The sequence below is a fragment of the Erinaceus europaeus genome, chromosome 2 (assembly GCF_950295315.1).
Source record: "Erinaceus europaeus chromosome 2, mEriEur2.1, whole genome shotgun sequence".
NCBI lineage: Eukaryota > Metazoa > Chordata > Mammalia > Eulipotyphla > Erinaceidae > Erinaceus > Erinaceus europaeus.
Window position 1 is genome coordinate 184,809,717 of NC_080163.1, and position 20,758 is coordinate 184,830,474.

At 40.8% G+C, this 20,758-nt stretch overlaps 1 protein-coding gene across 1 annotated transcript in view; it reads left to right on the top strand.

The window, feature by feature from the left end:
- The first annotated feature begins 788 nt into the window (after window positions 1-788).
- Window positions 789-20,758, top strand: part of LOC132532872 (zinc finger protein 27-like) — a 66,713-nt gene continuing 46,743 nt past the window's right edge. The window contains exons 1-6 of the mRNA XM_060172262.1: window positions 789-824; window positions 2,109-2,218; window positions 5,653-5,779; window positions 6,213-6,305; window positions 8,438-10,769; window positions 14,347-14,584. Coding sequence (XP_060028245.1) covers window positions 2,195-2,218; window positions 5,653-5,779; window positions 6,213-6,305; window positions 8,438-10,769; window positions 14,347-14,584 — 2,814 coding nt within the window. The 5' untranslated portion in view covers window positions 789-824; window positions 2,109-2,194. The remainder of the gene's footprint in view (window positions 825-2,108; window positions 2,219-5,652; window positions 5,780-6,212; window positions 6,306-8,437; window positions 10,770-14,346; window positions 14,585-20,758) is intronic.

The following is a 20,758-nucleotide window of genomic DNA, read 5'->3' on the forward strand; positions in this document are numbered from 1 at the left end:
AGGCTCAGGGAGAGGGTGGCAAATCCTGGAGAAAGGGGCTGTCACCCCTGTGGTGGAAGGGCCGTCCCACGTGGGACGGAAGGACAAGGACCGACCTAGTGGGAGAGACCACCGCCGAGATGGGGGTGAAGGGGTTCGGCGCCACTTTCTCCTAAGAGGTCCTTCTCAAAGTGGCTTTTCCAAAAAGCGAGTTTGCTGTCTGGAGTTCCCCCTCTTTCTCTGGTGGTTTCCAGCAGCCTACCCTGGCGTAGGACACTTCTGTACCTCTCCCGCCTTGATTTTTTTCACCTCCTTGACGCCCCTTTTCTCTTGGTTTCTTTCAACAACTAATTGCGCTCCCAGGGGAGCGATATTCCCAGAAGCGAGCTAGATTTTCTACATATAACAGAGTGCGGGTCTCCATGTCCACCACCCTCCTCCTCTCGAAAAACTACCTAGACAGTGGACGAGTCTCTACAGTCTTGCCTCGCTTTCAAGACAAAAGCAAAAAGCAAAAAAAAACCCCACAAAACAAAACCCATAGCGGTACGTCTAGGCTTCCTCTGTACGGAAAGAACAGGCCTCCAAGATGGCGTCCCACGCGCAGAAACACCATTGGGCGCGGCCATGTTCCCTGCCCGACCGCTCAGCTAACGGAAAATGCGCGAGGGTTGTAGTGGGGCGGGGGGGGGGGGGGGGAGGGGAGGCGGGGCGATGCGCCTTACTGATTGCTGGCTCACCTGACCGCGGCGTCCGAGTTAGTTGAGAGCATGCGCAAAGCAAGCGGTAAGAAAGAGGAGGGGCTAGAGGTTGAACCGGAAGTTGGGATGGTCCTCCTGAATGGGGTGTGTGTGTGTATATGTGTGTTTTCTTCCCAATGACTGTTTAGAGCATCTGCGTATTTAATCCCGAGAGGTTGCTGAGGTGATTGCGTTTGGTGATGATTATCTGTGGGGTCACTGGTGAAGGAATTGTCCTTGGAATTGGTGATGGTAGTTGGGGGTGTATGGTGGTGGTGAGGGGGTGCGCTCGATGGCGATGGGCAGCAGAGCTAGGTAGGTGGTCCTGGTCTGTGATGGGCTCTGTGAGAGCAGCGACCGGGACTGAGTGATGACAGCTTGGCTTGTGGCCTCAGCTGTGGGGCTACTTATGGGATCTGTTAGGAGCTTGCTTTCACAAAACGTTCACAAGCTTTGGCATGTAACAATTTTTAATTGTTCAAATCTAAATGCTTGACAAGTTTTCGGAATCCCAACTCCCCTCCTCCCTTTTTTTCTTTTTAGCTGTAAGTTATTTAGAAGCGCATTCTCTATTTAAAATAAAGCCTCTGGTCCTATTTGAGTTTTTAAAATCCGTTATGACACATTTAAGGGGAAAAAAGGTGAAGGGGATAGGAGGTGGAGCAGCTGATTGAGTACATGCAGAACCGGGTTCAAGGTCCTGGTCCCCAGTTGCAGCTGGGGAGCTTCATGAACAGTGAAGCAGTGCTGCAGGTGTATCTGTTTCTCTGCCTTCCCCCCTCAATTTTAGTCTATCTTATACAAATGAATATGCAAAACATAGATTCTAAAAAAAAAAAAAAAAGACATTGCAAACCCAAAATGGAGATCAGAGTGCATGCTTTGCATGCATGAGGTCCTAAGTTTGAACCTGCCACCAACATAAACAAATAGATTATAAAATTACTCTTAGGGCTATGTGGTGGCTCACCCGGGAGAGCACACACATTATCATGCTCAAGAACCCAGGTTCAAGCCCCTGGTCCTCACCTGCAGGGGAAAATTTCCTTAACTGAGGAGCAGTACTACAAGTGTCTCTCTTCCTCCCTGTATCTGCCTCTTACTCTCTATCAAAAAGAAACAAACAAACAAAAAAAGTGGCCGCTGGATCAAACCTTGGTGGACAAATAACAACAACAAAAAAAATTCTTTGTGGTCTTGTTTATTAACTATTTTTATAAAGATAATGTCTATTAGAAGTATATTAAGTGCATTAGTTGTATCTACCTGTTATATATATATATATATATATATATATATATATATATATATATTTCTTTCAGTGCTAGAGCCTTGTGCATGTACAAAAGTATTGTTCCTGGACCTACTTTATTTTCTTTTTAATTTCAGAAGTGGGGAGACAGAGGAAAGAACTGCAGCACTTTCCATATGTAGAACTTCACCTGGTTCTGAGATTCAAAACTTTAGTCTTCAAGATGGAACAGCATCTACTCCACCAGGTGAGCTATTCAATACTTTCATAGTTATTTTATATGGATTATTTTTTCAGCTAAAATAAATATAAACTTAAATATACTGAATTTGTCTACATGTGTCTGTTTCTTCTGTATTTAAAACTTTTTTTTTGCTCACAGATGTTATTTGTCTTATCACCACCCAACCCTACTCTGAAAAAGAAAAGTGCCACAAGCTGCTCACCTTTTATTGAAAGCAGACAGTAAACACAAAAATGTGGCTTAGGCACCTCACTTGCACTTCTGTTCATTGATCATATATTTCAAGAATTATGGATAAAATTTTTGCAAGTAAAGTAGACATTTATTTAAATAATTATTAGCCAAGATTATGTGTATTTTATTTGTTTATATTTATTTTCCCTTTTGTTGCCTTTGTCTTTTTTATTGTTGTTGTAGTTATTACTGTTGTTGTTATTGATATCATTGTTTGATAGGACAGAGAGAAATGGAGAGAGGAAGAGAAGACAGAGTTCAACACTTTGTTCCCTTTGCCACTTGCCTGACTTCCATCAATGTCTTTTTTTTTTTAATTATTTATTGGGCAGGGAAGATAGCATAATGATTATGCAAGAGAATTTCATGCCTGAGCTCCCAGGTCCCAGGTTAATTCCTAGTACTACCATAAGTCAGAGAAGAGCTGAGCAGTGTTCTGATTTAAAAAAAAATATGTATTTAGTAACAAAATAGAGACAGAAGAGAAAGAACCAGAGAATCATTTTGGCACACATTATGGGGGAGATTGAACTAGGGATCCCACACTTGCAAACTCAGTGTTCTACCCAATACATCACCTTCCAGACCGCACTGTAAATGTTGTTTTAATAACAACTTGTCTGAATTTAAGAACTAAGAAATATCCAGAAGTTACATTTGGTTAACATGACTTTTAAGCCATTAATACAACTTTTTTGTATACAAGAAAAATTCCCTTCCTTTTTTTTTTTTTTCTTTCCTCCAGGGTTATTGCTGGTTCTCAGTGCCTGCACCATGAATCCACCGCTCCTGGAGGCCATTTTTCCCCTTTTGTTGCCCTAGTTGTTGCAGCCTCGTTGCGGTTTTTATTGCCATTGTTGACGTTGCTTTGTTGTTAGATAGGACAGAGAGAAATGGAGAGAGGAGGGGAAGACAGAGAGAGGGGGAGAGAAAGACAGACACCTGCAGACCTGCTTCACCGCCTGTGAAGCGACTCCCCTGCAGGTGGGGAGCGGGGGGCTCGAACCGGGATCCTTACGCCGGTCCCTGCGCATTGCGCCACATGCGCTTAACCCACTGCGCCAGTGCCCGCCCCCCCGACCCCCCCTTCCTTTTTTTTTTTAAAGAGAAGGATTATTTGCTCCTGATCTTAGCTGATGTTTCGGTCTTGATATTTTTCAACATATTGTTCCTCTGCTTATTGCCTGTGAGTAGTTTGTTAAAGCTGGAAACTTGATGAGATTCAGATTAGACTATTCTTTTCCATTTTCAAAAATATGTCGTGGGCCATTTAATTAAGTCATTATTTTACCTCAGAAAGAACATGATAATATTAAGTTTCCCCTTTTTCTGATTAAAAATTGATTGTGAATGCAGATTTCATTACCTGGACTATTCATTGCAGAATTTTTGTTTAGTCTTTTATTTGAAACAGTTGAGCTACCTAATAATTTTGTTTAAATTCATTACTTCATTAACTGTTGTGAAATTATATTCTGCTTCTATCCTGGCCTCTTCTTTTACTTAGTGTAACATAGATGTTGTGGAGAAAATATTAATAAATATGATTACCTCAGTTGCATTCAGTTAAATCATGTTATAGTTTTATACCTTTACATTTGTCTTTTCTGAGAAATAACTACCCCCCACTCCCTCACCCATTCTATATTACACTGTTTATCTCCCAACTTAAAACTCATAGTGTAGCTTTTTAATATAATACACTGTATATATATATATATATATATATATATATATATATACTACACATTATATATTTTGGGTTTTTCAATGTGTTCTTTATAGAGATATACTTTTTAACACATTTGTGAATTTGAGTCTTCTCTAAGGTCTTGTTTATTTCCCGAAACTTTTAAGTTACTAAAAGATTAGAAACAATAATTCATTGCCCTGTTCACAGGACTAGCATGACAGTCCTAAATTGCTTCAAAGGGAGGAGGGCAGTTGGGTGGTAGCACACTGGGGTAAGCGCACATAGTACAAAGCGCAAGGACCCGCTCAAGAATTCCGTTCTAGCCCCCTACCCCCCACATTCGGGTTGGGGGGGGGTTGTCTATCTTTCTCTCTTCCTCTCAATTTCTCTGTCCTATCCAACAACAGCAGCAGCAGAACAACAACAATGGAAAAAGGTGGCTGCCAGATGCAGTGGATTCGTGGTGCAGGCACCAAGTCCCAGCATTAACCTTAGAGCCAAAAAAAAAAAAAAGAATAAGTCAATGACTTTTAAATATACATTAGCATACATTTAATGATTTATATTCAGAACTATTTAGGAGGAAGTGCACTATGAACAAAAATTTACTTTGAAAAACACAAAAAAAGATTGATGGATAGAGAAAAGGATGAGCAAATAAATGGATAATAAAAAATATCAATTGAATAAAATGTTAATGGTCCAAGGGTATCGGGATAGCATAGTTGTTATGCAAAAATATATTTTTTAAAATGTAAATGATAGATCCTAAGTGGTGAGGATACAGGTTTTTCCTATACAACTCTTTAAAGCTTCCTTTTTGAAAATGTTCAAAGATAAAATTGGATTTTCAGTGGTGAAATTAATGTATTATATACATCTTATTTTCAGTAATCACATATGCCACTTGCACGATGTTATAGTGCATCATTATTTCAATTTTTTAAAATTTCAACAAAACATTTTTCAGAAAAGAAACTCAAATTATGTCTCTCCAGCAAAAAATAAAAGCTTGAGTTATGACAGAAAAGTTTCATAGGGAAATATAGGAGGGAGTAGCTTCTTTAAAATAAGTAAAGGGGGGTGTCTAGCGGTAGTGCAGCTGATTAAGCGCATGGGGTGCAAAGTGCAAGGATCAGTGTAAGGATCCTGGTTCAAGCCCCCGGCTCCCCCACCTGCAGGGGAGTCGCTTTACAGGCAGTGAAGCAGGTCTGCAGGTGTCTGTCTTTCTCTCCCCTTCTCTGTCTTCCCCTCCTCTCTCGATTTCTCTCTGTCCTATCTAACAGCAGTGACAATAACAATGATAACAATAAGGGCAACAAAATGGGAGAAATAGCCTCCAGGAGCAGTGGATTCGTAGTGCAGGCACCGAGTCCCAGCAATAACCCTGGAAGCAAAAGTAATAATAATAATAAGTTGACAGCAAAACCCATATTCCATATTATTAAATATAGTCTTTCTATTTCCCTAAAGCCAAGTATTCACACTGATCAGGAATGTACCTTTACAGGGATCAGTGTCCTTGAGGGATGTGGCTGTAGATTTTAGCAGAGAAGAGTGGCAGCATCTAGACCTTGCTCAGAAAAACCTGTACCGAGATGTGATGCTAGAGACCTACAACCACCTGCTCTCAATAGGTAAGCATAGGTACCTGTGTATCAGAAAGGTGAGAGGTTCTGTTTTCAGTAACTGAATGTTGGGAGGCATCTGAAACGTGGTACTTCTGTCCTTGATTTGTGCAGGAGTCTTCACCTCTTTGGGGCACTCTAAATATATTACTCTTTTCCCTAGAAAAGCAGTATAAAGTTCATTGTTCTTAATTGTTTTGGAAATTGATTTTAAGCAAAACAGCATGTAAGTATAGCAGGTCCTTGGTAGTATCACTTTGGCATTTTGTTTATCGCTGATTGGGGTCTTCCCCCCCATTAAAGTTGTCACAAAAGAAAACATTATTTCAAGACCTACTGTATATGTCACTTAAAAAAAAAACCTTAAAATAATCACTTTCTTGATTGGACTCTTAAGAGCACCCTGGTACACTGGCCCTCTTTTATCATTTTTCATGAACAGGGTATCAAGTTCCTGATCCAGAGGTTTTCATGATGGGACATGGGAGGGAGCCATGGAAAATGCAGGATGATAGTCCCTATCAGAGTTCTTCAGGTGAGTGATGTGACCTAGCTATCTAGAAGACAGGGGAATAAACCTCAGCAGTCTTGAGAAGCACTGGTATCTTTGCAATGCTATTAAGTTGGCTTTTCTAAAATACCTTCTGTGTAAATGCCTTTGTCATTTCTAACCATCTTCTTCCTAGACATTTTGGGTTTGGGGTCTTGTACCTTTCTATTTTATTAAAAAATTTCTTTCAGACTAAGGAGATAGCACAATGCTAAAACAGTTTTCATACTTTAAGTTCTGAACTCGCAAGTTCAATCTCTGGCACCACTGTAAGCCACAATTGAGCAGTACTCTGTTTAAAGAAATTAAATTAAAGTTAGTTAATGAAATTTATTTTCTCCATCTTTAGTTATACTAATTTCTGTAGCATTATTTTTCTTCATATCTTCTCCATTACTTGAGGTTTTTTTTTTTTTTTATTCTTATTCAGGCATTCATAGATCTGCTCCTTCCAAAATTACTGTATGTATGTCACACATTCATTCTTCTGGAGATCCCCTTTCATTTCTTTCATACTGTGAAATGCCTGGGAGCTTTTCCTTCAACTAGGCTGTCTTTTTTTTAACTTTATTTATTTGATAGAACAAAGAGAAATTGAGAGGAAGAGAGAGACACCTTGCAGCACTGCTTCACCACTTGTGAAGCTTCTTCCCCTGCAGGTGGGGACCAGGGGCTTGAACCTGGGTCCTTGTGCATGTAAATACATGCACTTAACCAGGTGTGCCACCACCTAGCCCCCCAGGCTGTCAATTTATTTTCTCCATAATCACTAGCATAAATTTTCTCACTTCCATATCTCCCATATCTATCATCTAACTAGTGATTTAGTGGTCATTGTTCCCTAAGCTTTAGAAGTACCTTTCTCACATTTCCTTTCTATATTTGAATAATTTAACACTGATTGAGGTCCCTGTATAGTTAGCTGCTTTTTTGTAATTGTTCTATTTCTGTACTTCACATGAAGTTTGGGTTTGATCTTTTTCTCATTCAGGATACATTATCATTACCAATCTGGGTAAGGATTCTATTGTTTCATTTTTATTTTACTCCCTTTTCTTTATTTTCCCCACACTTATCTTATACCCCTCCATCTAGGTTTTGTTTGTTTTGTTCTTTTCTGATCATTGTGATATTACCTTTCTGAGCTTTTTCAGCTAAAAACAGAGAAAAGAAAACATACCACAGGACTAAGGTTTCCTCCAGTGTAATAGGAACTATTAGGTTTAAACCTGATTCACATGACACAGCAGGATATTAAAGCATTTTTATTTAATATTCATCTATTGAGAGAGAGGAGAATCCAAATATTACTCTGGCACATGCAATTCCAGAGATCAAATTCAGCACCTCATAATTTTAAATCTAACACTATAGCCACTATGACACCTCCTGGGCCATGACAATCTGATTTATATGATAAAAACATTTTAAAATTTTTTTTAAAGATATAACTGACAAATAGCACTATATTAGTTTCAAGTGTTCATAATTTGATCCCATATATTGCAATATGATCACAGTAAATTAGGTTACTACCCATTGCCATATAGTTTCAAAGAAAGCATTTTTACTTCAGCTAGACAAAGAGAAAGGGAGAGACACAATAGCACTGGAGCTTCTCCTGATGCTGTGGCATTCCTGTGTGGTGCTTGGGTTTGAACTCAGGCAATGTATGTGCCCTATCTAGTGAGCTATCTCTCAGTATCAGGAAACATTTTCCAACTCATCTACTTCCCTTTAAAGTTTAAGTTAACTTTATCTATATAAAAGCAGTTGTGCTATATATGTATCTTTTTCTTTACCTTTTTCTACTTCTATCCATGAAGCAATGTATTCACAAATTGCCTCTAACTGCTGACTTGTCAGCCAGTTTGTTTCCAGTCATCACTGTCACCAGCTTCTTCACCTATTATTTACCTCCATCCTCTTCTCTCTGTTCTACTCAGAGGAGCCACATGGCCTCTGCTAGCTGCTCATTAGGCTAACATCCTCTCATACTAATATGAGAAGTAGAGTTTGATTTTCAAAGCTAACTTGAGAATGCCTATAACTTTTTTTTTTCTACACTAACAAGGAAATTGATGCTACAAGTGATATTTTGTTATCTTTCATTCTAGAAGCATTGTCGCAGACTGATAACCAAATAGAAAGCTATCAACAAAGAGAAAATAGATCTTTAAGAGATACTGCTTTCATCAAGAAAATACTGACCATAAAGAGGGATTATGAATATAAGGACCTTGGAAAATTAATATATATAAGACCAAACATTTACTACCCCAAAGGACCCCTTCAAAATGACTCAATTAAAAATACTTCAAAGTATAATTTAGATTTACATAGTCATAGTAGAGTCAATGTATCAAAGAAAATTAATAGGATTACTGAATATGGTAAAATTTCTTTTTATACTGGCCATGGATATACTCCACTGGAAGAGAAATTATGGAAACATTATCAATGTGGAGAAATTCTCAACTATAAACAAGAACCCTCTCAGCACCAGGAAATTCATACAGGGAGAAAAGTTTATGAATGTGTGGAATTTGGAAAGATCTGTAACCAAAAGTCACAAATCAAGCTACATCTGAAAGTTCACACTGGAGAAAAACTTTATGTATGTGTTGACTGTGGAAAAGCTTTTGTACAGAAGTCAGAATTCTTTGCACATCAAAAATCTCACACTAGAGAGAAACCTTATAAATGCAATGAATGTGGGAAAGCATTTTTTCAGGTATCTTCTCTCTTCAGGCATCAAAGGCTTCATACTGGAGAAAAGCTCTATGAGTGCAGTGAATGTGGGAAAGGCTTTTCTTACAACTCAGATCTCCTTATACATCAGAAAATTCATACTGGAGAGAAACACCATGAATGCAGTGAATGTGGCAAAGCATTCACACAAAAGTCCACACTGAAGATGCATCAGAAAATTCATACAGGTGAGAGGTCATACATATGTATTGATTGTGGACAGGCCTTCATCCAAAAGACACACTTGACTGCTCACCGACGAATTCATACTGGAGAAAAACCATATGAATGCAGTAACTGTGGGAGATCTTTTATTTCCAAGTCACAACTCCAAGTACACCTGCGAATTCACACAAGAATGAAACCTTTTCTATGTACTGAATATGGGAATGTCTTCAATAATTCTAATCTCACTACCCAGAAAAAAGCTCAGGTTAGAGAGAAATCTTCTCTGTGTACTGAATGTGGAAAGGCTTTTACCTATAGATCAGAGTTGATTATACATCAAAGAATTCATACTGGAGAAAAACCTTATAAATGTAGTGATTGTGGAAAAGCCTTCACTCAGAAATCAGCACTTACAGTGCATCAGAGAATTCATACAGGAGAAAAATCATATGTATGCATGAAATGTGGGCTAGCCTTTATCCAGAAGGCACACTTAATTGCACATCAAATTATTCATACAGGAGAGAAACCTTATAAATGTGGTCACTGTGGAAAATCCTTTACTTCCAAGTCACAACTCCATGTGCATAAACGAATCCACACAGGAGAGAAACCTTATCTGTGCACTAAATGTGGGAAAGCATTCACCAACAGGTCAAATCTTATGACACATCAGAAAACTCATACAGGTGAGAAATCCTACATTTGTCCTAAATGTGGAAAGGCCTTCACTCAAAGGTCAGACTTGATTACACATCAAAGAATACATACTGGAGAGAAACCTTATGAATGTAATACCTGTGGGAAAGCTTTCACCCAGAAGTCACACCTTAATATACACCAGAGAATTCACACTGGAGAGAGACAGTATGAATGCCATGAATGTGGAAAAGCCTTTAACCAGAAGTCGATTCTCATTGTGCATCAAAAAATTCATACAGGAGAGAAACCTTATGTATGCACTGAGTGTGGAAGAGCCTTTATCCGCAAGTCAAACTTCATTACCCATCACAGAATTCATACTGGAGAGAAACCTTATGAATGCAATGATTGTGGGAAGTCCTTCACCTCCAAATCTCAGCTCCTGGTACATCAACCAATTCACACAGGTGAAAAACCATATGTGTGTGCTGTTTGTGGAAAAGCATTTAGTGGCAGGTCAAATCTCAGCAAACACCAGAAAACTCACACTGGAGAAAAGCCCTACATATGCTCTGAGTGTGGGAAGACCTTTAGGCAGAAGTCAGAATTGATTATACATCATAGAATTCACACTGGAGAGAAACCTTATGAATGCAGTGACTGCAGAAAATCTTTTACTAAGAAATCACAGCTCCAAGTGCATCAGCGAATTCATACAGGAGAGAAGCCTTATGTGTGTTCTGAGTGTGGGAAAGCCTTCACTGACAGGTCAAATTTGAATAAACATCAGACAATACACACCAGAGACAAACCATACAAGTGTTTAGTATGTGGAAAAGGCTTTGTTCAAAAATCAGTACTGAATGTACATCAGAGTATTCACACTTGAAGGAAATGATGTAAAAAAAACCTCAGTGAGGTTGGTGAAGATTGTATTTTTCTGGATTCATGCAGCTGAACACATAAATATTATTATAAATAGAAATGCCCCCTCCAATTGGAATGTCAGATATTACTGTATAGAAAAGGACCTCAGGGTCCTGAATGGCAGTGTGTCTATGGGGGGGGGGGAGACTTCTTTCAACATGATCACTAGTCTCATTAAACTTTGAGGCAGTTATGCAGAGGATGGACTTTAATGTATTTTAATAATCCTGCTAGTGAAAGATATCATGGAACACTTATTAAAATCAGCAAATTATATAAATCATGCTATGATAATCCTGTTTGCTGTAGCATTGTAAAAGGTCATTAAATTGAATAATAGAACAATAGTATGTAGTGTATCACAGTGACAAATCCTAAATTCTGTGACGTGTTTGTTGCAGAACACATAGTATAACAGTTTCAGGTTGTTTGTTTCACTTTGTTTTTATTTATCTCTCCATTCTGTATTGAATATAACATCAATTCCCCACTGATGTACGTGTGTGTGTGTGTGTGTGTGTGTGTGGCCACACCAGGGTTATCACTGGGGCTCAGTGCCTGACTAAAAGTCCACTGCTCCCAGCAGCCATTTTATCCATTTTTTTCCTTCTTTCCTTCTTTCTTCCCTCCCTCCCTTCCTTTCTATTTCATTTGACAGGACAAAGAAATTGAGAGGGGAAGGGAGATAGAGAGGGAGAGAAGAAGATAGACACCTGCAGACCTGTTTTACCACTCATGAGCCATTCCCTCATAGGTGGGAAGCTGAGGTGATACGTGTGCTTTACCAGGTATGCCACCACCCCACCCCACTGAATATTTCTATGAAGAAAGGCAATAAAATAAGATTATTATGGGGGAGTCGGGCTGTAGCGCAGCGGGTTAAGTGCAGGTGGTGCAAAGCACAAGGACCAGCAGAAGGATCCCGGTTCGAGCCCCGGCTCCCCACCTGCAGGGGAGTCGCTTCACAGGCGGTGAAGCAGGTCTGCAGGTGTCTGTCTTTCTCTCCCCCTCTCTGTCCTCCCCTCCTCTCTCCATTTCTCTCTGTCCTATCCAACAACAACAATAATAGCTACAACAATAAAAAACAACAAGGGCAACAAAAGGGAATAAATAAAATAAATAAAATAAAAATTAAAAAAAGATAATAAATTAATTTAAAAAAAAGATTATTATGTCTATAGACATAAACCTTCAGATTATATGCAAACTTAAATTTCTTTCCTCCCCCCCCATTTTGTTGTCCTTGTTGTAGTTGTTATTGTTGTTATAGCTGCTGTTGTTGGATAGGACAGAAACCGAGAGAGGAGGGGGAGAGAGAGGAGGAGAGAGAGACACCTGCAGACCTGCTTCACCACTTGCAAAGTGACCCCCCCCTGCAGGTGGGGAGCTGGGGGGCTTGAACCGGGATCCTTACGCTGTGCAGTTAACCCATTGCGTTACCACCCAGCCCCCAAACTTAAAATTTCTTAACATGTAAAGTGGAATTATGGAGGATGAAGTATACTTAATATGAGTCACATGAAGAGGAATAGGACTGATGGAAACCAACTGGGGTTCCCTGTTAATTCTATTAAAGTTATTTATTAATGAGAGAGAACCAGAGCATCACTCTGTCACATGCAAAGCAGACTGAACTCAGGGCTTCATGTTTAAAAGCTATATCCACTGTGCTGTCTCCCAGACCACTAGAATACTGACAAATATCTAAAGTCCAATTTATGTGGTATAAATTGCTTACAACACTATTCACCCTTTCTAGTTTATGGTTCTAGGAGCTTTGATAAATACATACATTCATATAATCAGTAAAATCAAGACAGAATAGCTCTTCACTCTTCCAAACTTCCTTCTATACCTTTCTAAAAAATTTTATTAGTGATTTAATAATGATTAAAGATTTTAAGTTAACAGGAGTACAGTTCCACACAGTTCCCATCAACAGAGTTCCATGTTCCATCCCCTCCTTTGGAAGCTTCCCTATTCTGTATCCCTCTGGGAGTATGGTCCAACATTCTTTGTGGGGTGCAGAAATTGGGATGTCTGGCTTCTGTAACTGCTTCTTTGCTGGACATAGATGTTGGCAGGTGGATCCATACCCCCAGCCTGTTTCTATCTTTCCCTAGTGGGGTAATGCTCTGGAGAAGAGAGGTTCTAGGCTTCTTTGGTCATTTGCATAGGGAGGGTGTGATGGGTGTCATGGTAGCATCTATAACTTGGTGGCTGAAAGGTGGTAAGATATAAAGCAAATTGTTCAATAAACAGGAACCCAAAGGTAGGAATAGAGCACATGAAACTAGGGGTCTACATATGGAAAGTTAGGAAGTTTATTTTAGTTATGGTTCATGTGGCCCATGACTAGTAATTTTTGCCTGAGCCTGATAACTAACATGCTGGTAGTATTCTCTGAGGAGATGGTGTCAGAGTTGAGAATAGGACTAGAAAGCTGGATTAGGACAGAGAGTAGTTCCCAAATAAGAGGAAAGGATATAAATACCATTAACTTAACCCCATCGATCTGATCTAGGGCCCATCCGTATCTATTAATATTTAGCACAGAAGTCTGTGTAACCTTGGGTCCCCTTCTATCCTTTTTTAGTCGATCTTTCCCCCTTCTCCCAGTCTGTCATGATCAGTGATCTGATTTGCTTTCTGTCCACGGTTTTGCCATTTCTATAATGATGAATGTATGTAACCATATATTTGTAGCTCCTTTTAAGTATTTCTTTCATTAATGTAATATATTTGAGTTATATGGGAATGATAAAAAATGCTAAATATCATTAGTTATTAGGAAAATAGAAATTAAACATGATAAAAATATCGTTATGGGGGCCTGGTGGTAGCATATATGTTACAATGTGCGAGGACCCAGGCTCAGGCCCCCACTCCCCACCTGAGGAGGAAAGCTTTATGAGTGTTGAAGCATTGCTGCAGGTGTCTCTCTGTCTCTTAACTCTCTGTATCCCCCTTCCTCTCAATTCTGGCTATCTCTATCAAATAAATAAATATATAAAATATACCGGGAGTCAGGCGGTAGCGCAGGTGGCGCAAAGCACAAGGACTGGCCCGGTTGGAGCCCTTGGCTCCCCACCTGCAGGGGAGTCGCTTCACAAGCAGTGAAGCAGGTCTGTAGGTGTCTGTCTTTCTCTTACCCTCCTCTTTCCATTTCTCTCGGTCCTATCCAACAACAGTGACAACAATAATAACTACAACAATAAAACAACAAAAGCAGGCCCCGCCGTCCACCTTCCACCGAGCGCCAGGCCTGGGGGGTGGGGTGGGGAGGGAGGAGAGGGTGGGAGGCGGGCACGGGGCACCCACGGAGCCCTACGATCAGCTGAGCCTGGAGCCGGGCCGGTCGGGGAAGTGGGCTCCAGCCCGGAGCAAACGTCCCGGGGGGTGGGGTGTGGGGGTGGCAGGGGTCCAGTCTGGAACCGGAGCAGGGGACGGCCGCGGGCCCTCCCGTCTAGGCCCCCGGGTCTCCCGGCAGCATGCTGTCCAACTCCCAAACCCAGTCACCACAGGTGCTGTTCTCCAGCCCGCCGCTGCCACAACCACCACCGCAACCCTCCGCGCTGGCCCAGCTGCCACAGCCCCAGCAGAAGTTCCCTCAGTTCTATGTCAAGTGGAGCCTGAAGATCAAGAAGAAAGCCATCATTGACAACTACAAGGTCGTCACGCAGGTCCTGGGGCTGGGCATCAACGGAAAAGTTTTACAGATCTTCAAGAGGACTCAGGAGAAATTCGCCCTAAAAATGAGAAAATCAAGACCCACAGCAAGGGACTGACTTACCTGAAGTAATCCTAGCAGAGCCAAAACCAGAACTATGAAACACTCCCCCCCCCCCCCCCCCCCGTCTTCCGTCTCTTTCACTTTGTAACTGTAGTGAAGGCAGCAACCAGAAGACTGGCATCAGAGATTGACTGCTGCCCAGAGTCCGCAAACCTCAGCACACACCCTCCTTGACTGTCAGCAAGGGTGCTGGGTGGGTATTTATCTTCTCCCCAAGCAGGATGGAATTCCTAAGCCTGGAGGGGGCAGTTTATAAACTAACTCAGCATCCCTGTCAGTTTTGAATTTGTGTTAACAAGCCTTTTGTCCACCATCTCCCTTTTTGAAAGAGTGATAAAAATTTCAGTTTTTTTTTTCCCCATCAAAGAATGTGATTCTTGTAACTGTTCCTCTGGTCTTAGCCCGTTTGTGTAGTAATTGGTCATAATCCCTGTGGGGTTCCTCAGTTGCTACCTATTTCCTTGTGTCATGGTGACTCTTAGTTATAACTGAACAAATTTAATTAAAGCTGGCACCATTGCCTCTTTCTTTTGTGCAATTGATTAGGGGGAGTATGTTATTGCTTTATAATAAAGTATGGACTTTTTTCTCTAAAAAAAAAAAGGGCACAAAAGGGAATACAATTTTTTTTAAAAAAACCTTTTAAAAATATATATATACAGTATACCACTGTGTACCTATTGGAATGGGCAGAAACATTGTTCTAAACATATAGAACCAAACGTTGATAAGGATACAACAACAATGGAAATTCATGCATTTCTAGTGGGAATATAAATAGTATGTATGTCACTTGGGTCAAAAGATAAAATAGTTTTCATAAAGGTACACATGTACTAACATACATATGTACTAACACCAATCACCTTATTCCTAGATATCTACCTTAGGGAAATAATCATGTAAAAAAAAAAAGGAAAATTATTCATGTACCTGAATCTTCACAAAAACATATTTAAAACTGACAAAAGATTGGAAATAGCCCAATGACCCATCAGTGTGTAAATAAGTAAGTTGTACATCTATGTAATGAAATGCTACTCAACCCTGAATTTGCTGAGTTGTGAAACCAGAGATAATCTATTGATACAAACTAAAACATGGAATTATCTTCAAGCTATTTTATAATGTGATAGCAAGCTATATTTGTAAAAGATTACTTAGTACTTGATTACACATATTCATAAATTCTTAAATTGGTATGTTTATGGTGCACAGCAGTATGTACTACAGTAATATTCTATTTACAATATAGCATTGTAATTCAATTTTATTAAATATATGACTATTGTATCACATTTTAAATATTTTGTATATATAACCTTTCAATTACTTGTATTTGCCCATGTTTAAGTTTTATGTTTATATTGTAAATTTAAAGTATAGTAAAAGACAGCACAAGATCCAAAGCAGCTATAGCTGGCCAATATTTTTATTCCTTGACAAGTTCAAGTTTGATTGTTTTTAACATTAAGGAAGGAATAAAGCCAGGGCAGAGACCTCCGTCCCACCTCTAAAAAAGTAGTATAGCCATTGAACTTTCAGTAGACCATCACTTTGAGAGATTCATATATCTACTTTACTCCCTACTCACTAGATTTCATCTCACATTTCAGTACCTATAAACCCATTCCCATCAGTCACATACCTATTCAGAACCACAGGGTATCTCAAGTACCTGGTTTTGCATTAAAAAGTCATCTATTGAGAGTCGGGCTGCAGGTTAAAAAAATCATGTTGGGAGTCGGGTGGTAGCGCAGCGGGTTAAGTGCACATGGTGCAAAGTGCAATGACCAGCTTAAGGATCCTGGTTGGAGCCCCTGGCTCCCCATCTGCAGGGGAGTCGCTTCACAGGCAGTGAAGCAGGTCTCTCTCTCTCCCCCTCTGCCTTCCCCTCCTCTCTCCATTACTGTCTGTCCTATCCAACAATGACATCAATAACAACAACAATGAAACAAGGGCAATAAAAGGGAATATAATTTTTTTAAAAAAGTCATCTATTGGACTACAGAAAGCAAGATGAAGAAGTCTGGGCCACAGATAGGAAAGTGGAAAGAGATTCAGAACACACACACCCCCCGATGTCTTTGTTCTTCTAACTACCTGAGATGAGTCCCCTACAACCACCACCACTTATTACTAGTCAGAATCCTTGCACTTGAAGTGGGATCTCCAGCTGATCAGGCTTGGGCTACTAGCTACAAAGAATCTGCAGTGATCTCATGGGTTACTAAATGTCAAGTCTCGGTAGTTCTAGCATGTACACTGCCTGTGACATGCCTGCGGTTGTACTCAGGGGAGGGGTTCTATGAGGTCTGAGGCATACATTCTGTCCACCAGATAAATGAGAGCTAAAGGAAGATGGGTGAATGGTGGAATGAAGAGACGGATAATTGAGGCTCCCAAGAATAAAGGAAGGTCAGGTTTCAGTCAACTGATGAAGCTGAGCTGTTAGGAAGTTGGAATCTTTCCTTGGTGGGCCTTGTGAGTGTGCTTTGCACTTTCCCACCAGTGGTCTGCCTTATGACCCCCAGTGTGATTTTGACAACTTTCCTCCTTTAAAGGCTTCAATGCCTGGAGTCAAAAGTCCCTGCCAAGACGCCACCCACACCAGTAGAGGGAAAGGTCTTGCCCACTGGGCCTGAGTCACCCTGCAGTCCCTTTTCCTCACTGAGACTGAGACTGCATGGCTGTGTGTTTGCATATATGACTCCCCCTTTCTTCCCTGCCTTCCTGACTAGTGTGTGTTCTAAATCTGTGCCTAACTGGGCAAGGACATTGTCCAGTACTTCTGGCTGACTCGTACGTGTCTCCTTGACTTTCATAGATAACATTATTGTCAAGCACCCTAAATCCGCATCCATAGTTATTCAGCTAAGATTGGGTGGGATTCTATAGCCTTTCTCTACCCTTACAGTAACTTTTTTTTTCCATAAAATTACTCCTTCCATGAAGAGACCCACAATGCCAAACAAAATCCACCTAAATCTGACTTTCTGGGGCTTCCCTCCTCCCCTACTTTTAGACAAAGAGGCAGAGAGTGAAAGAGACCACAACACTGATGCTTCTTTCAGTGTGATAGGGGCCAGGCTTGAATTTTGTCATGCACATGACAAAGCAGTGCACTATCCAAGTGATCTATTTCACTAGCCCTTTTTTTTTGAGGCTTTTCAAAAGCAGTACCATGGGGTGGCTTTCTTTGGCTGAGTTCTACTAGTCATTTGAACTACAGTCAACTATAGATTTGGAGGAGACAAAAATAATAATAGTCCAGTTACAGTACTTGCTTTAAAGCTAGCTGAGTTGTTGGGAACCTTAAGAGCCATGTTATGTATTTATCATCAGTTATAACATGACTTGAAATTTTGGGGTGGGAGGGTGGGAGGGGGACAGCGATTCAACTAAGGGGGTCCAATGTGGCATCAGTTTATGACCTTAATTTCCACCTTGCTGGTACAGCCACTGCAAGTTGGGATTCCATTGGATAAAAAGCACATATGGGGCTGGGTGGTGGTGCATCTGGTTAAGTGCACATAGTACTAGGCTCAAGGATCTGTGCAGGGGCCCAGATTCAAGCCCCCCAGTTCCCTACCTGCAGGGGGTACATTTCACAAGTAGCAAAGGTCTCCAGGTGTCCCTCTTTTTCTCACCCTTACTATCTCTCCCTTCCCTCTCAACTTCTCCTTGTCCTGTCTAATAAAATGGAAAAAATGACTGCCAGAAGTAGTGGATTCATAGTGCCAGCACCAGCCCAGCGATAACCTTAGAAGAAAAACAAACAAAACAACAACAAAAACTTGTGTCTCTCCATGGGAAACGGTGCATTCATTCCTTCAACCCTGAAAGCCTAATGCAGATGTTTATTTCATCGATGTAATATCTGACCAATGGTAGTAAGTGGACTACCCTCAGATCACAAGATGTCACAGCATACATCTAATTCTGACTTAATGAGCTGGCTGGCATCCATACTGCTTTCCGCAGAGATAACCCTAGCTGTACTTGTGACCTTCTGCATTCTGAAAAAAATAAAATAGTTGAATATCTATCAGGAGGGGCATGGATTCCACTGGATTTACTACACACACCTCCTGTCTGAGACCAGGGATTCTTTCTTTCTTTCTTTCTTTCTTTCTTTCTTTCTTTCTTTCTTTCTTTCTTTCTTTCTTTTTTGCCTCCAGGGTTATTCCTGGAGCTCGCTGCCTGCACTACAAATCCACTGCTCCTGGAGGCTATTTTTCCCATTCTGTTGCCCTTGTTGTGCTTCTTGTAGTTGTTATTGCTGTTGTTGTTGTTGTTGGATAGGACAGATAGAAATGGAGACAGGAGGGGAAGACAGAGAAGAGGAGAGAAAGACACCTGCAGACCTGCTTCACCGCTTGCAAAGTGACCTCCTGCAGGTGGGGATCCGGGGGCTCAAACTGGGATCCTTATTGCCGGCCCTTGCACTTTATGCTATATGCACTTAACCCGCTGTGCTACCGCCTGACTCCCGAGACCAGGGTTTCTTGATTTTTAAAAAAAAATTTAATATTTATTTATTTTCTCTTGTTGCTCTTGTTGCTTTTTATTGTAGTTATTATTGCTGCTGTTGTCATCGTTGTTGGATAGGACAGAGAGAAATGGAGAGAGGAGGGGAAGACAGAGAGGGGGAAAGAAAGATAGACACCTGCAGACCTACTTCACCACTTGTGAATCGACTCCCCTGCAGGTGGGGAGCTGGGGCTCGAACCAGGATCCTTACGCCGGTCCTTGCGCTTCGCGCCATATGCGCTTAACCCACTGCGCTACCGCTGCAATCCCGAGACCAGGGTTTCTAATGTCCTGTTTGCACACTCTGATTTAGGCAAAGGAACAAGGAGATATATCTGTCTAATGATTTCACCAAGGCCTCTCTCTTCCCAAAGCAGACATGAGCTTCTACCACAGAATGTTTTTTTTCAGAGAAAGGCAAAGCCTTGTCAAGACAAAAAGGCAACACGTCCAAAAGGAGGCTGTGTCAACATACTCTGCCACTGGAGGAAGACTGGTCCTGAAATGAGTGCAGCCTAGAATGTTAATAGCTGTGACCATGGAATGCCAGCTCAGATAGACAGGGACTCAGGGGATACACAGGCTCCTGTGTTAATACAAAGAAATATGGGCCCTAGGTCAGATCCATGGGGTTTACACTTAATGGTACTTAAATACTTTCCCCATATTTGGGAACTACTCTCTGTCCTAATCCAGCTTTCTAGTCCTAGTCTCAACTCTGACACCATCTTCCCAGACAATACTTTTAGCCCACTTTCACTATTAGCTACTGGGCTCAGGCAAAAATTACTAAAGTCATGGGTTCCTTGGAATCTACCTCAAATAGACTTCCTAGCTTCTTTGCACTCAGAGATCCTTAGTTCCAGCTTCTCTATTCTGTCCCTTAGGTTCCTGATTATCAAACAATTTTTCCTGCTTTATATCTTACTTCTTTTAAGCCACCAAGTTGCAGAAACTACCATGATGCCATCCTGACTTCCCTGGGCAGACAACCTCACTAATATGTTCCCAAACTTCACCTCTCCAGAGATCTGTCTAATCAAGGAAAGATAGAAACAGGCTCGGGGTAGGGGTACGCATCGACCTGCCAATGTCCAGTGGAGAAGCAATTACAGAAGCCAGACCTCCCACCTTCTGCACCCCATAAAGATTTTTCGTCCATACTCCCAGAGGGATAAAGAATAGGGAAGCTTCCAATGGAGGGGATGGGACATGGAACTCTGGCAGTGGAAATTATATGGAATTGTAGCCCTCTTATCCTATAGTCCTCTAATCCTATAACAAATCATTAATAAATAAATATACAAGATGAAAAAATAAAGACTTGCTTAATGGATGAAGAAGCCACCCTGGGGAAACAAGCTAGAGGGCCAAGACAGAGGTAAGGGGGATGATGGGAGTGAGAGAAAGTCAACACACATTAACTATCAAGCCTTCTTTTCTGCAAAAGGAACTGGTTAACCCTTTCTGATTTTGACACTTTTTGAACTGTTATGTATAATATATTCAAATTCATAACTGCGGTAACAAAAGAACACCCTTCCATGACTAGCATTTTATTTCCCATTTATTCAACACCCTCTAGCTACATATGCACAGAATTTTGATTCATATGGTCTCATAT